The sequence below is a fragment of the Laccaria bicolor genome, genomic scaffold (assembly GCF_000143565.1).
Source record: "Laccaria bicolor S238N-H82 LACBIscaffold_7 genomic scaffold, whole genome shotgun sequence".
NCBI lineage: Eukaryota > Fungi > Basidiomycota > Agaricomycetes > Agaricales > Hydnangiaceae > Laccaria > Laccaria bicolor.
The window spans coordinates 1,234,816-1,249,548 of NW_001889878.1; the positions used below are offsets into that span (position 1 = coordinate 1,234,816).

A 14,733-nucleotide genomic window follows, 5' to 3' on the forward strand; every position below is an offset into this window, starting at 1 on the left:
TACCCCGACGCGCACGTTATTCTTATATGCTTCAACATTGCTAGTCCCGATTCTCTGGACAACGTCGTAGAGAAGGTGCGGGACGGTTCTTCAATACTTTGGTGCTGATATTTATTTCTCGATTATCACAGTGGATTCTTGAGATCAACCACTTCTGTCGTGGACTCCCTATCATCCTGGTAGGTGTAAAAAAAGATCTAAGAAGAGATCCCAAAACCATTAACGAACTACGGAGGACTAGGCAACATCCAGTGACCGTTGAAGAAGTAGGTTGAGTTAAACTCGGAATGGATACCCTTGCCCACTACCGTTTCATTCCAGGGACAGGAAGTCGCCAAGAAAATCGGAGCGAGGCACTATGTTGAATGCTCTAGCAAGACTGGACAGGGGGTCCGCGAAGTGTTTCAAATTGCAACTCGCGAGGCATTGCGCCCCCGTCCAAAACCCCCTCCAAAGAGGTTCGATAAACTTAAGGGACTGTTAAAGTCATCATCGAAAAATGAAGAAGATGTAGAATCTGAAAAAGCGCCTCAACTAGATGCCTCCGAACAGCAAGAATTGAAAAGATTACTGGCAGCAGCCGTGGCCGTTGCGCCCCCTCCCCTTGAAAAGTTCAGGTTGTTGATCATCGGGAAAACGGGGTGCGGTAAAACCACAATTCTGTATAAAGTTAGCTTTTTCAAACCAGCTTTTGCGTCTAATGAAGCCACTAACTTTTGGTTCCAGGTGTGTGGCGGGAATATGGTAAGAGTGACCAAGCTCTCGCAAGGCTTACATTTCATATTTGTCATTTGAGGTGGACGCGCCCAGCACCACGGTGAGTGCAAAGTCGTTGGACTCGTAGTATCACGCACAAACCAAAGTCGATGTCCTAAGAGAGGTACCCATAACATTGAAAAAGAAATCGAATTCGAGGGGAACAACAAGATTATTGCGCATGATTCCGAGGGATTTGAAGCGGGAAAGCAGGCAGAGGTGGAGGTTGTTTGGAAATTCATCGATAGTCGTTCACGGGCAAAAGACATAAATCAGAAATTGCATTTGGTGTGGTTCGTCCTGCTCCTTTTTCTCGTTGTGGACAAGCTCAGTCAAATTGTCGCAGGTACTGCATGGAGATGAATTCCCGGCCCATCCAGCAAGCAGAGAAGGATTTTTTTTCGATGCCTTTGACAGGTAAGGTTCATTGAAGGTGAATTATCCTCTTCAAACATGACGTTTCCCGTAGTACCGGTCGTGGCCATTGTGACCAAGTTCGATACATTTCTACAAGATATGCAGCAGAAACTGGAAGAAAAAGCTGAAGAAGAAGATGAAGAAGTTGATGATGACGAGCTCGAGAAAATTGCTGTTGTTGAGGCGGACAAACGATTCGAGCAGCACTACAAGAAACCCCTTGAGAGCATGAAGCATCCACCAAGGGCCGTTGTGACTCTATCCGAAGGTGAATTAACTTGGCGTCCAAAGTTGCGTCGTGTTTGACAAGAAGTTACTTTTTAAGTGCACAAGTCGGCTCCAGACGATAGTCGCTTAGCCCGATTGATTGATGAGACGCTGAACGTATTATCTGCGACAGAAACGCAGCGTCAAGAACGAAGCGGTTATGACCTTCGGACGTTTTTCGCCTCGGCCCAAAGTGCCGATAGTAAAGTTAAACTCATCACGTCTGCTTCGTAGGTATCGTTCGCCTTCATCATTGCGTGCTCCATTCATTGAACGTTGACCCCTGTTTCTCTACTATCTAGAAATGGATTGAATTGTTGGTTCTCAATAAGTATATGTACCCCTTTTTAAACGGCCGTTGTTTCCTCAGGGAACTATTATAAAAATCACTCCGAGAAGATGTTCCGTGGCGGACCTTTCATCAAGACTTGGGAAACCTTTTGGACCGACCCTACATCAGGGCCTCAAGCACCAATCAAGGTAGGCGACACGATCCACTGTAATATCAGGTTCATTGATATGTTTCCTTCCCACAAGCTTATTCGCCTCTTGGAAAAACATTTGGATGATAGCCGACGTCTCATAGGCCACCCAAAATCATCCGACTTCGCTGAGGTGAATGGCCACCCCGATTTGCTCGCTTTCTGTAGGTGGGAACAGCGGGTGGCAGGTTAGTGAATGTTTTCTTGGTTGTAATGGGCCTGTAGGCTGACTATGGCAATGCGAAGACACGACCCTCATCATGGAGAAAGTCTACGTTTTCAATATCAGCGATGAGAAAACACTTGAAGCTATGATAAAATGGTATGATCAGGGCAGCAATACTGCGACATACATCCGAAAGGAAGTAATGCAACTTTATCGAGAACGCCGGTCAGAGAAGTCCCAGGTACCAAAGGAATGGTCTGAGGAAGTTGCACAGCCGTTAATCAGTATCGTCTGTAATCGACCGGTTGAGGTTCCAGGTTAGATTTATGAGATGTCACGGTTACTTCCTCTGAGTAAAAGCAGTGTATGCGAACCCCAAACCTATCCACGATTGTTGTAAGTATCAACCTGACAGTTGACCTCAGATCGCTTACACGCGCACTCTTCGCCTCCGCTGACGCTACTAAACTTAGAGCCGCTTCTCACTTGCCCGCAGGCAATTTGCGATTCACGCTTGGATCTATCAAATTATTTTTAGATGTATGTGAGTGAGGCTTTGAAACCTACCCTTTCGTAGCTCTCATCTCATTTCACAAGGTGCGATCTCCTTCATCTTGTACAGTATCTCACTTGGTGTTTTATAGTGACGAATCCCAACCTTCAGCGAATCCACCCTCACCTTCACCAGCGACACCATCATGGCTTCCGAGCACGGTCCTACCGCCTTCGAAAGGATTGTCTATTACAACGGCATCACTGGGAATGACGAACACCCTATTCTTGTGTACCGCACCGATGCTCTCACTAGGCCATTCTCCAAGCCCGTCGGCCGATTTCCATATCTCCCCATAAAATCGGTTCGCGGAGTTTTTGATACACCGCTGAACAAGGTCTGGGACGTTGTTGGGCCCCAGATTTGTGACATCATCAAGGCGCAGGATATCTTGTGGTCCTCCATTGACACGGCCCGCTTTTTCACTCACGGTCCGCCGGGAGAGGAGGAAAAAGGTACTCTCGGACCGGTCGTAATTTGGATTGGCGTCAAGCCTGGTCTGACCCCAGCCGACACTGCCCACAACACCTCTCAGGAGATCCTTGCTCTTCTGCGAAAGAATGGTGTTGAGGACGTTGAGGTGGAGTGGAGAGAGGCTGTCTTGCAGAAGCTTGCAGGTCCCCCGCTCATGCGTCATGCCGAGAGCAGGGATCCCACCCACTATGCTCGGCGATTCCTCACTGCTCTTCACGCTGTTCCACTTACCGCTGAGGGTATGGAAACGGACGACTCTCAGGGCACTCTGACCTTGTGGATGCACGAGAACAAGGACGAAAAGGGTAATCCCAGCGACAAGGTGTACGGGATCAGCAACTGTCATGTTCTTCGGAAGAACACCACCGTCGACTACGTGTTCAAGGGCGGAGAATCCAAGGACCACGTTGGCGTCTGCGGGATGCGTCGCTTCCAACGTGGACTCGATGAGATCGCAGATGCCATTGAGGCTCACGAAACTGACGCTGACATTTTTGCTAGCGAAGTCGTCAGACTTCAGACGAATGGAGATCAGAGCCCGGCGAATGCGGAAAAAGTAGTGTATAACCAAGACCTGGTGGACAAGAAGAATGAATCCATCGCCGAACTCAAGAAGCTTCAGGTCGAGGTTACGAAGTACTGGTCGAACATGCGGCTAGACCGTAATATCGGATACGTCGAATACGCCCCCTCTATAAAGGTCGACCAAGAAAATACGAAGTACACCTCCGACTGGGGAGCATTCTTGGCTGCAAAGGCCAAGGTCGCGGATGGCTTTGTCGGGAATGTCGTTGATCTGGGTGCGCTTTATCTTTGTCGTATTTCCCTCGTCTGATGAAATCAACCCTTATGCAGGAGCGAAGTTCACTCCTTCACAGCTAAAGCGTATGTTCTATCCTCAGAGTCCGACCACGTTCAAGTATCCCGACGCTAGGATGCTTCGGATCTTTGGTTGTGCTACGAGGGAGGAGCTCTCCGTCCCTGCGGAGTTCGACAATGAAGGAGAGCGCTGCCTCATGGTCGGTAAAGACGGAAACGCCACCGACCTCACTGTCGGGCGCTGCTCCGGCCTCGAATCCTTCACTCTTAACGAAGTCGGCGTTGAATCCAGGGAGCTCGCCATCTACAATGCCGGCAACGAGCGCAGTGTCGAAGCCTTCGCTGCCAAGGGAGACTCTGGTTCTCTTGTTTGGCACATGAAGGAAGGGAAAGCTTATATCGTCGGTCAGCTCCACTCAGGCGACAACAGAGGCGGTTCGACCAGAAACCACGTTACTTATTGCACCCCTGGCTGGTACCTCCTCGCCGAAATTAAGAAGAAATACAAGTATGCTGACTTCTATCGCGCGACTTGGGGCGCTTGAGGACAGGTTTTCTTCGTCTGTTTTGGCCTCGTACCTTTCACTATGCCCCCATTCCCTCATTGTCGACTGCGAATCCATCCCTACTCCTCAGTCCGGACTCTCGTTTCTTGGCTCCCGGTTACGTTCTCGTCACCGTTGGTGCATGGGCGTGCCTTGCTCGTTGGAATTACTCAGGTTCTTGGTTTTCTTCCATCTCGTCTTTTTGTAACGATCACTTCAGTCACCAATTTCTTGCCCTTCGACTTTGTCTCGGTTCCCTGCTTGTTATTTATCTGTTAGTTGTCAGCAACGGCAGACGGAGGTTCCAGCTTATTACATAGAAATAGACAACGTGGTTGACGGGGAGAAGCTTTGGAGTAATCTTTGGAGTCCGGCGAATACATTGCGGGAGAGTGCGTTGCGTTAATAATTTTTTTCATTATATGTTTATGTTTTGGGCCCACTAATCGTCCTCTGGGGTATTGCTGCGATATATAAAGTAACGCCAGCGATGTGAGTGTAACTCCTGAGGCTGTTGAAGGTACAAGGTTGTTTTGCTAATGCGTCCAAAATGCGTCACGAATTCATCTCCGACTCACAACCATCTCTCTGACCATCGCTTCCACTTGGCTTCCACCATCAAACCTGTTACAAGAGATTTTTCCCACTCAGTACTTCAAGAACTTTGCGGACGAGACTCGGACGACACACGAGCGAGACAAGTTGGAGACTGGAATCACAGATGTCGGACGCCACCGCCAACGCATACCTGAACCACGATAAAATTCAGTTCAGCCTACTACGCAAGTCTCAACCTCTCGTTTGGTAGATGTATATGCTCAGCGTGCATTCCCTCGTCCTTCGTCCGAGCGCGTGAGTCCGAAGGGGAGATTTTTCCTGGGTAAAGCTTACTGATATCGTGAAGAGGTGCCGTCGATGAATTTGAACTTTGAAGCAAATATATCGCCAGGCAGATGTCAAAACATAACAGAATCTTTCAGACGACAAAAAGTAACGACGTCGACCAATATTTAACCACTGTGGTCCAACACGTGGGGGTGCTGTCGGGCCTTTCCGAGCGACCCAATCTGAACGTGTACACCAAGCAATTTGGCATTATCCTATTCACTACCGCGAACGGTGGAGCATTATAGGACGCGATGGCTGAGATTCGCCGAAAACTCGTCATCGTAGGTGATTATGGAGGGAAGGTTTGTCCGGACAAACCACAATGCGGATTACGCAGATAACATTGATTGGATCTCGCAGACGTCGTTGCTTATTGCATTCTCGAAAGGAACCTTCCCAGAGGTATGTGGATATTAGTTGATTGGCGTGACAGCTAACACTCGTGAACAGATATCAGTCCCAACTGTTTTTGAAAATTATGTCGCCGACATTGAGGTGGATGGGAAGCATGTCGAGTTGGCGTTATGGGATACGGCTGGTCAGGAAGACTATGATCGCTTGCGTCCTCTGTCATACCCTGACTCGCACGTTGTTCTTATGACCTTCAACATTGCTAATCCCGATTCCCTGGACAACGTCCGAAAGAAGGTGCGTAGCCAGCTCCTCAATACCTCGGTACTAATATTTATTTGTCGGTTGTCGCAGTGGATTAGTGAGGTAAACCACTTCTGTCAGGGACTCCCTATCATTCTTGTAGGCTTGAAAAAAGACCTCAGAAGAGATCCCAAAACCATTGACAAACTACGGAGGACGAATCAACGTCCAGCGACCGTTGAAGAGGTAGGTTGAGCTAAACTCGGAAGAGGTACTCTGGCCCACTACCATTTCATACCAGGGACAGGAAGTCGCCAGGAAAATCGGAGCAAGGCACTATGTTGAATGCTCTAGCAGGACTGGAGAGGGGGTTCGCGAAGTGTTTCAAACTGCAACTCGCGAAGCATTGCGCCCACGTCCAAAACCCCCTCCAAAGAGATTCGATAAACTTAAGGGACTGTTAAAGTCATCATCGAAAAATGAAGATGTGGAATCTGAAAAGGCGCCTCAACTAGATGCCTCCGAGGAGCAAGAATTGAAGAGGTTACTGGCAGCAGCTGTCGCGGTCGCACTGCCTCCGCTTGAAAAGTTTAGGTTGTTGATCATCGGGAAAACGGGGTGCGGGAAAACCACAATTCTGTATAAAGTTAGCATTTCAAGCCGGCGTTTGCATCTTATGGAGCGACTAACTTTTCGTTCCAGGTGTGTGGCGGGAATATGGTAAGAATGATCAAGCTCTCGCAAGGTTTAAGATTTATTCCGCCATTTCAGGTGGACGCGCCTAGCACCACGGTGAGTGCAAAATCATTCCGCTTGTAGTATCGAGCACATGCCAAAGGCGAAGTCTTAAGAGAGGTACCCATAATATTGAAAAAGAAATTGAATTCGAAGGGAACAACAAGATCATTGCGCATGATTCCGAGGGATTTGAAGCGGGAAAGCAAGCAGAGGTGGACGTCGTTTGGAGATTCATTGACAGTCGTTCACGTGCAAAAGACATAAATCAGAAATTGCATTTGGTGTGGTTCGTCTTGCTCCTTTTCCTCATTATGGGCAAGCTCAGCCGAATTGCCACAGGTACTGCATGGAGATGAATTCTCGGCCCATCCAGCAAGCAGAGAAAGATTTTTTTTCGATGCCTTTGACCGGTAAGATCAAAGATGAACCGCCCTCTTCAAACGTGACGTTCCCATAGTACCGGTTGTGGCCATTGTGACCAAGTTCGACACATTTTTACAAGATATGCAGCAGAAATTGGAAGAAAAAGCGGAAGAAGAAGACGAGGAAGTTGATGATGACGAGCTCGAAAAGCTTGCTGGTACGGAGGCAGACAAACGATTCGAGGAGCACTACAAGAAACCCCTTTTGAGCATGCAGCATCCACCACGGGCCGTTGTGACTCTGTCTGAAGGTGATATAACTTGGTGTGCAAAGTTGGATCGTGTTTGACAAGAAATTACTTGAAGTGCACAAGTCGGCTCCGGACGATAGTCGCTTGGCGCGATTGATTGAGGAATCATTGAAAGTATTGTCTCTGACAGAAACGCAGCGTCAAGTACGAAGCGGTTATGACCTTCGGACTTTTTTCGCCTCCGCCCAAAGTGCCGATAGTAAAGTTAAGCTTATCACGTCTGCTATGTAAGTATCGTTCATCACTGCGTGTTTCATTCATTGAACGTTGACCCCTGCTTCGCTAGAAATGGATTAAATTGTTGGTGCTCAATAAGTATATTTGACCCCCGCCTTAAACCGTTATTTCCTCAGGGAACTATTATAAAAATCACTCCGAGAAGATGTTCCGTGGCGGACCTTTCATCAAGACTTGGGAAACCTTTTGGACAGATCCTACATCGGGGCGTCAAGCACCCATCAAGGTAGGCGAGACTCCATTCACTGCATTGCCAAGTTCACTAATATGTTTTCTTCCGATAAGCTTATTCGTCTCTTGGAAAAACATTTGGATGATAGCCGACGTCTCATCGGCCACCCCAAATCATCCGACCTGACCGAGGTGAACGGCGACCCCGATTTGCTGGCTTTCTGTAGGTGGGAACAGCGGGTAGCAGGTTAGTGAATGTTTTCTTAGTTTTAATGGGTATCAGTAGGCTGACTACGGCAATGCCAAGACACGACACTCATTATGGAGAAGATCTACGTTTTCAATATCAGCGATGAGAAAACGCTTGAAGCTATGATAAAGTGGTATGATCAAGGCAGCAATACTGCAGCATACATTCGAAAGGAAGTTATGCAACTTTATCGAGAACGCCGGTCAGAGACGTACCAGGTACCAAAGGAATGGTCTGAGGAAGTTGCACAGCCATTAATCGATATCATTTGCCGTCGACCGGTAGAGGTTCCAGGTTAGATTATCATTTGCGAGCAGATTACCAGAACATATATGTGCACTACATATATATCATTGAATATACTTGGTGGGTTCCCGATGCTAACTGAAAGAGTTACTTGCGTAAAATACCTATGATTTGGAATGGACGTTAATGTTTCATTCCCGCATTTCGTGGATCGTGTTACCTACCAGAATCTGGTGTAACAGGTCCATCTAAAAACACGACGGAGGGGGTAACGTGTACCGGATGAGAGCCTTCGAGTTTAACCTGCGTGTGGCAGCCAGACTGCTTCACATGTGTAAGGGACATGAATTCATAATCCTCCAGCAGCGTACTGGGTATTTCCAACTGGACGATCTGGCATAGATTGGAGTACGAGAGACCTTTTGGCTTTGCCAGCCCAATCAATGCCTGTATCCAGGACTGCCTGTTTTCGCAGCTTGAAATCAATGACCAGCACGAAACGACCTCGACGTGTAACCGAGCAGGGAGAGATGCATTCTTTCCGAGAAAGTGGAACTCCGCGCTTGGAAGGGTATCAAGCAGCTCTATACCAGCCTCTTGTGCATGAGGGTCGTCTACGTTGAACCCCCACCAAACGACACCGTAACTGTCGCCCTGGGTAATCCGTGATCCATAGTTTCTCGTCTCCAGATACGACGAAGACTCTGCTCCCAGATGTCCTGAAAACATCCCCTTGATGGATGGTGTACCCAACCCCGCAGAGCCCGAAAAGCCCAGTGCGGAGCTGCTCTGTCGTGTTGTGACTTCCGTGCTTTCGAGTCCTATTGCAGGGGTTCGAGAAGGTTTGATGGCATCCACTCTTGTTAGCTCCTCCTTGGCGTCGATCACTACTCTGGCGTGGACCTGCTCGTAACCCCTGGTCGGTATCGCTCGGCGGCCTTGAAATTTCAGCCTTTTGAACTCTACGCATGACTTTGGGAGTCGTTTCGGTTTTGAGCGAGGAGGATAAGACTTTTGGACAGGTAAGTAATGTTCTTGCGAATAAGCGTATGCAAGTCACCTGTATTATAAGCCTTCCGTTGACTTGCAGCTCCTGGAAGACTTTTGGTGATGCAGTGTTCGCAGTAGTAGCGCAGACCTTTGCCTGAGTGTCAAAGGAAATTGCTGGCAATGACGACGTCAAGCTACCGTCTGTCGGATCATCAGGATCCTCATGATCTGGATTGCCATCGTCGCCCTCACGGTCCCCGGATTTCTCGTCCTCGCCTTGATCATTCCCTGCATCATCCGTATCTTTCATCTCAGAATCGCCTACTCTCAACTCGTTCCCACCGAAGCCAGAAGGAGCAGACGTTCCACCGTCACTCCAAGAACCTTGCGGACAAGACACGACCTGAATCGAAGTTGGTGCAACAGAAGAACGGATATCAGCATATCTCTCTGTGCGAGAGAAGACGAGCTCGTCCCAGCTTAAAAGGGTTTCGTCGTTTTGAAAGACTGGTATCCGGTACGTAGAGGTGGGCGTGAAAAGTACCCCGGGGAGCGGAGAGAGTATCTTTCCGAGTCTGGTGACAAGTGACTCCGTTCTCTGAGCGATATCGACGGAACAAAATACGTGAATCTCTGGTAGGTATCCCGTTCCTGATTGCATGAGGGCCTCATTGTAACCAGCTAAGACAGCATACTCCAACCTAGCAATTTGGAAATCTGCAAAGGCTGTCTCGATGACCGTCTCTTTCCCCTGAATACCCTCGAGCGCGCTCTCTGCACCTATGACGAAATGTTTGCCAATAACAGACTCGTCGGTTGATGGTTTTGCCTGGTGCTCCTGGGGAAATCTATCTGTCCCATCAGGACCGAAGCCTGACTGCATTAATAATGACTCTACAGATGTTTGCGTTGGCTGCATCTGTGTCCCATCTTTTTGAGATGTATGCCAATCCAATTGCATCTTCTTCGAGGGATAGGGATACGGTTCAATCTCAGAAGGGGGTGGCGTCGTTTGAAATTCGAAGACGTCTGAAGTCGGCTTGGGCGGAGGTGGCACATGGGTGTAGGGCGCAGTGAGCTGCGATACCCACTTATCAAGGGGTCCAGCCGCATAGATACATCATCCGCAAAGAGTGGAACGGAGTCAGTCGACGGGGTGCCAGTGTACGCTGTTATTGATGACTGTGAGGGCGACTGGAATGCAGGCGGTGCTGCGTTCATTTTCGCGAGCGTTGACTCGACTAGAACGAGGCGATCGTTCAGTGAAGATATACGATTATGAAGTGAATGAAGATCGCTATTCAGAAAATCAGCAGCGATCGGGAAAGTGATTGGTGGGCGTACATCTTCTCCACAGCTTCGGGTGCATAGATACACCTCACTATGGTGCCGCGTTTTGCGCAACTCCCGCAAGGAGTCTTCCTGTCGCATTTTAGCTTGAGACGCTTGCACTAATGGGGATGAGCTTAGGACAGTTGAATGAGCGGAAAAGCACGTACTTCTGCGCATACGATGGTGATACGTGACCGAATTTGCCTGGATGGAGGAGTTCATGAAAAACCAAGAGAAGAGCTTTGGATGACGCACGGTGGTGTAAACTGGTTGGCAAGATTGGCTGCATGACCCGACAGCGAGGACTCGGAGGCCATTTCGGAAGGTTTACAGACGGATGACAGTGGTGGTTGTGAAGTTTGAACAGAAGGCGCTTATTGACAGGCTTAGCCATTTTTATCTATGTAGCCAGCTATGTTTTGTTTGAGGTATGTAGCTGTTCTTGACGATTTCGTTTCGTCGTAAATTGTGACCTAATAAATTTCCTCGGCACCTTCACAACGACGACCCCCTTGAAAGCAAAACGAGAGATGAGTAACTTCAAATGCGCAATTTCAAGATAGGAACCGCTCGACTAACCTCTTCCCATTTTGCTGATGGAAAGTCATAAGCAAGTGCGTGTGAACAACATACTGTGACAAGACATTCTCTTGACATTCTCATTACTCAGGATTAACTCAGGATCGCTCGAACACATAGATCTATCACACAGCACGGTCGGCGGCATGAGCAATGATTATAAGGCTGCAAAGGAGGCCTTTGTGTCGGGAATGATGGGTTCCTCAATTACGCATATAAACCTAGTCTCTTTGGTCGCTTTGGTCCGTCAATCACCTCAATGAGCCTCGAAATTCTGCCTAACGTTCTACAGTGTAGTCCTCGGTATCACTCCACTCAGCCCTATGCACACGCCTTCCAACAAGCCGACGTATAAACTTCGGTCTTTCATGGATCCTCCTTGTACTCCCTCTTCTTCTGTCGATGATGCTCTTCGCGAAGCGACCGATCATCCTCTCCTATTCATCCTCATACCAACATTTTTGCTCCTTTCATTCCACGTAGGGAGGGAGGCCCTTCTCTCCCCTCTAGCCAACCTGCGTCGCCAGCGGTTTCTGCTCCAAAGCAACCGTGACGAACTTGGATACGACCCCTGCCGTGACGACGTATAGGGCACACATGATGCTCATGACTATCCTTGCAATCCTGGCTGTGGATTTTCCCGTATCTCCCCGCTCCCTCGCAAAGTGTGAGACCTACGGCATGTCTCTTGTATGTCTCTTGATCAGCTTGAAGCTCATTTTGAGGCTAATAGTCCACAGATGGACCTTGGAGTTGGTTCTTTCGTTTTTTCGCAAGGAATAATCTCCGCAACATCCTTCGTGCCTCACTTTTTCACTCCCTTCCAAGATCTTCAAAGTGACACCCAAGTCATTACCAGTCATCGTTCTCGGCCTTGGGAGATGTGCGGATGTCGATGATGAGGATGTTCAATGCGATGCGGGAAGGCTTGATGCTAGATTACGAGGGCAAAGGACTGCTAGAGCAATGAACGTGGTGGAGACGACACACAATTTTACGGGGGGTGTAAACGGCCCCACAATCACAACTGCGAAATCTTGATGCTATAAATGACAAGGTAGTCCGATTCCCTTCTCACTGCACCTCTTGCGCTGGTGGCGCGAATTATAATTATTAGCTGAGAGGAATACTTCGGGATTTCTAGCTACGCACACGTTCTGGATGCATGATGTGAGGAAAGGCGTAAAAACGGAATTTATTGTACATCTGGTGCTGCTCTGTATCACTCAAGCCGCCGTCACAGTAACTTTGAGGACATTAGATCTAACGTATATACCCGGAGCATCTGCCCTGAGTAGGTGAGTTCTAACTGTTGTGAGTTTTATCTTCACTTGTCCATTGACATCTGTTGTCCGAGTCCCTCCGCCCGGGCTCACAGTTACCAATGGAACCGGCTTGCGGGTTTCTCCATCAAGGACGGTGACTGTAAACTCCGTGTCGACCTTAACAGATGGACGGCCCTTGAGCCGGAGGGGCACTAACGTCTGCCCTTTGACCAGAGCCCACAACACGCTGTCTCCAGTCGTAACCCGCAACTGGCCCCCTCCCACGTCTGCCCGTCTAAAGTTGAGTGCTAGCTGCCAGAATTCGCCCTGCCCAGCTGTCTCATTGATGGTTTTGACAAAGAAGTCGTCTAAGTCGTCGTGAAATGTGCTGTTGAACTCAGTCAGGCCCGCAGAAGTTAAGGCATCGCCCCTGGAAGACACTCACGCGCCCCAGTTAGGTCTGCCGGCTACGCCAGTGGCAGTATCCGCAAGTGCAGATGTGCAAGTAGGAACTTTGAACGGGTACTCATTTCCATTCATTCCGTCGGCGCGACGCGTAATCACGGTTCCTGTATTAGTGGTCACATCCTTGCCGTGCGTCGAGATGGTACCGTCGAATATTGTGTTGTTTTTTCCTTCGATCCTGACATGGACAGCGACCTCAGCATTTGGATTAGTCATCTCAAACGGCTCTGAATTTATATGACAGAAAGACAAAAGGCAATGCTAGTGCACCTTAATAACTTGTTGAGAGGGAAAGCGCAGGCCGGTAGGTGGTCGGTTGATGTTCAACGCCTCAGTGTTTGGGTTAATATATGTAGCAGCAGGACCCCAAAAACTTTTGGAACCGATACACAGATCACGTAGAATACCCATACCGATCAAGTACCGATGTGTTGTGCAGAGCTTTACAACCTTCCGAGTCGTCTCCATTCGAAGCATAGGTTGAGCATAGGTCAATACAGTGCCTCATTCAGTGCAAGATCTCAAGTGTTCAGCATGGTCTATTATAGAAAGCACCCTCCTTCTCTTTGTCACAATGCTAAGTTCGTAAACATCCTCATGGCCTCGGTGCACTGCCAGTGGTGGAAATAACGAAGGCTGACATGTGCTGACTGCGGGCACTTTGGCCTTGCTCTGGCCCTCAAGCTCAAGGTTTTAGTTCTATTTTTTCAAATTTACATCAGGAAGTTGGGAGGTACCTAGCCGAACCTATGCGACCTACATAGTGGCTTTAGGTACCCTCCAAGTCCCTCCCACAATCTTCAATCGATCAACCACACAGGCCTCCAAATCAACTTCACCTGTTCTTCCCAGGTCTTGTCTGTATCTTTCTTGAAATAGAAAAGATTCTCAATCACGTCCTTTCCCCACAGCTCTGTAGGGCGCAAATGCGCATAAACTCCATCGGCCCCCATTTGAAGGGTTTCTATAAGCATCAAGAAATGAGTTTCATGATCGCGAAACCGTTAGATCTGTACTCACCGCTCCCATTGGGGGATTCCCAATTAATGTGTTTCTCAACTGCGGCATAGTCGAGCCTCGCGACGAAAACCAAATCCTCTGCATCAAAATATTTGATGAGAGTTCTGTAAACCTGGGCCGCGGTCGATAGATGGATGAAGTGAGTGTCCACATTGCTCAAAGGAAGGGTGGGGGTAAGATGATCACAGGAAAGATCATTAATCGTAATTTTAACAGGGAGTAGCCTCTTCGACGAAGCAATCAACTTGTAAAGGTATTTCGGTTTGATTTTGAACATTTTGCGAGTGAAGTGATTGAAGGAAGAGGTCGCAAAGTTGATCCGAGTCGAATATAAGTCAAAAATTTACATCAATCCGATTATGAAAGTGAAGCGACATATGACCACGTTGATGTCCTTCGAGTGTCCTCGGATTGGAGAAGACATAAAGAAATGCAAGTTTTGGATGGTCGCCTTGATCGAATACAATAGATAAATAAAGTCTACTTAGTGGTACAATATTAATATAGAACGTGATATGCCGAGCGTAACGGAGCGTTGCATGTGCGATGCACAAGCTTCGTCCCTTTCTCTCTCCGCCCTGCTCAGAGCTGCATCTTGCTCGGTGCCTGTGGCAAGTGTTGTCGATGCGGGTGCATTATCATCTCTCCGGGCTGCCGTCATTGCTAACTTACTTGTAAGCTTGCTCAGTTATCGCTTTGCAGAACTACATCCTGACTACTTCTCTAATCGATATCTCCGGATCCAGCCTGAGCATCGTTGGTGCCATCCCAAAGGGTGCTCATAACTGGTCCTCCCTACTGAATAT

At 48.4% G+C, this 14,733-nt stretch overlaps 8 protein-coding genes across 8 annotated transcripts; 5 read left to right on the forward strand and 3 right to left on the reverse strand.

The window, feature by feature from the left end:
• On the forward strand, positions 1 to 429 carry LACBIDRAFT_168862 (uncharacterized protein; the record flags this gene model as incomplete). The annotated part of the gene is made up of 3 exons (XM_001878845.1): positions 1 to 75; positions 132 to 266; positions 322 to 429. Coding segments are annotated over 3 exons (318 nt in total), but the record flags the coding sequence as incomplete, so codon positions are not given.
• Positions 430 to 1,839: 1,410 nt separating this feature from the next.
• Positions 1,840 to 2,410, forward strand: LACBIDRAFT_317357 (uncharacterized protein; the record flags this gene model as incomplete). The annotated part of the gene is made up of 3 exons (XM_001878846.1): positions 1,840 to 1,920; positions 1,978 to 2,110; positions 2,169 to 2,410. 3 exons carry the CDS (start codon positions 1,840 to 1,842, stop codon positions 2,408 to 2,410), a joined length of 456 nt encoding a protein of 151 aa, XP_001878881.1.
• Positions 2,411 to 2,786: 376 nt separating this feature from the next.
• On the forward strand, positions 2,787 to 4,479 carry LACBIDRAFT_317358 (uncharacterized protein; the record flags this gene model as incomplete). The annotated part of the gene is made up of 2 exons (XM_001878847.1): positions 2,787 to 3,915; positions 3,971 to 4,479. The coding sequence occupies 2 exons, from the start codon at positions 2,787 to 2,789 to the stop codon at positions 4,477 to 4,479; spliced, it is 1,638 nt and encodes a 545-aa protein (XP_001878882.1).
• A 1,139-nt stretch (positions 4,480 to 5,618) lies between these two features.
• Positions 5,619 to 6,370, forward strand: LACBIDRAFT_148214 (uncharacterized protein; the record flags this gene model as incomplete). Its single annotated transcript, XM_001878848.1, is given in 5 exon segments — positions 5,619 to 5,669; positions 5,728 to 5,769; positions 5,818 to 6,015; positions 6,073 to 6,211; positions 6,231 to 6,370. Coding segments are annotated over 5 exon segments (570 nt in total), but the record flags the coding sequence as incomplete, so codon positions are not given.
• A 2,122-nt stretch (positions 6,371 to 8,492) lies between these two features.
• On the reverse strand, positions 8,493 to 10,149 carry LACBIDRAFT_317360 (uncharacterized protein; the record flags this gene model as incomplete). Its single annotated transcript, XM_001879066.1, has 2 exons — positions 8,493 to 9,287; positions 9,337 to 10,149. The coding sequence occupies 2 exons, from the start codon at positions 10,147 to 10,149 to the stop codon at positions 8,493 to 8,495; spliced, it is 1,608 nt and encodes a 535-aa protein (XP_001879101.1).
• An 11-nt stretch (positions 10,150 to 10,160) lies between these two features.
• Positions 10,161 to 10,915, reverse strand: LACBIDRAFT_317361 (uncharacterized protein; the record flags this gene model as incomplete). The annotated part of the gene is made up of 4 exons (XM_001879067.1): positions 10,161 to 10,563; positions 10,611 to 10,717; positions 10,766 to 10,802; positions 10,854 to 10,915. The coding sequence occupies 4 exons, from the start codon at positions 10,913 to 10,915 to the stop codon at positions 10,161 to 10,163; spliced, it is 609 nt and encodes a 202-aa protein (XP_001879102.1).
• A 408-nt stretch (positions 10,916 to 11,323) lies between these two features.
• Positions 11,324 to 12,076, forward strand: LACBIDRAFT_317362 (uncharacterized protein; the record flags this gene model as incomplete). Its single annotated transcript, XM_001878849.1, has 3 exons — positions 11,324 to 11,419; positions 11,688 to 11,867; positions 11,918 to 12,076. 3 exons carry the CDS (start codon positions 11,324 to 11,326, stop codon positions 12,074 to 12,076), a joined length of 435 nt encoding a protein of 144 aa, XP_001878884.1.
• Positions 12,077 to 13,707: 1,631 nt separating this feature from the next.
• On the reverse strand, positions 13,708 to 14,204 carry LACBIDRAFT_317363 (uncharacterized protein; the record flags this gene model as incomplete). Its single annotated transcript, XM_001879068.1, has 2 exons — positions 13,708 to 13,871; positions 13,928 to 14,204. The coding sequence occupies 2 exons, from the start codon at positions 14,202 to 14,204 to the stop codon at positions 13,708 to 13,710; spliced, it is 441 nt and encodes a 146-aa protein (XP_001879103.1).
• Between the last annotated feature and the right edge of the window lie 529 nt (positions 14,205 to 14,733).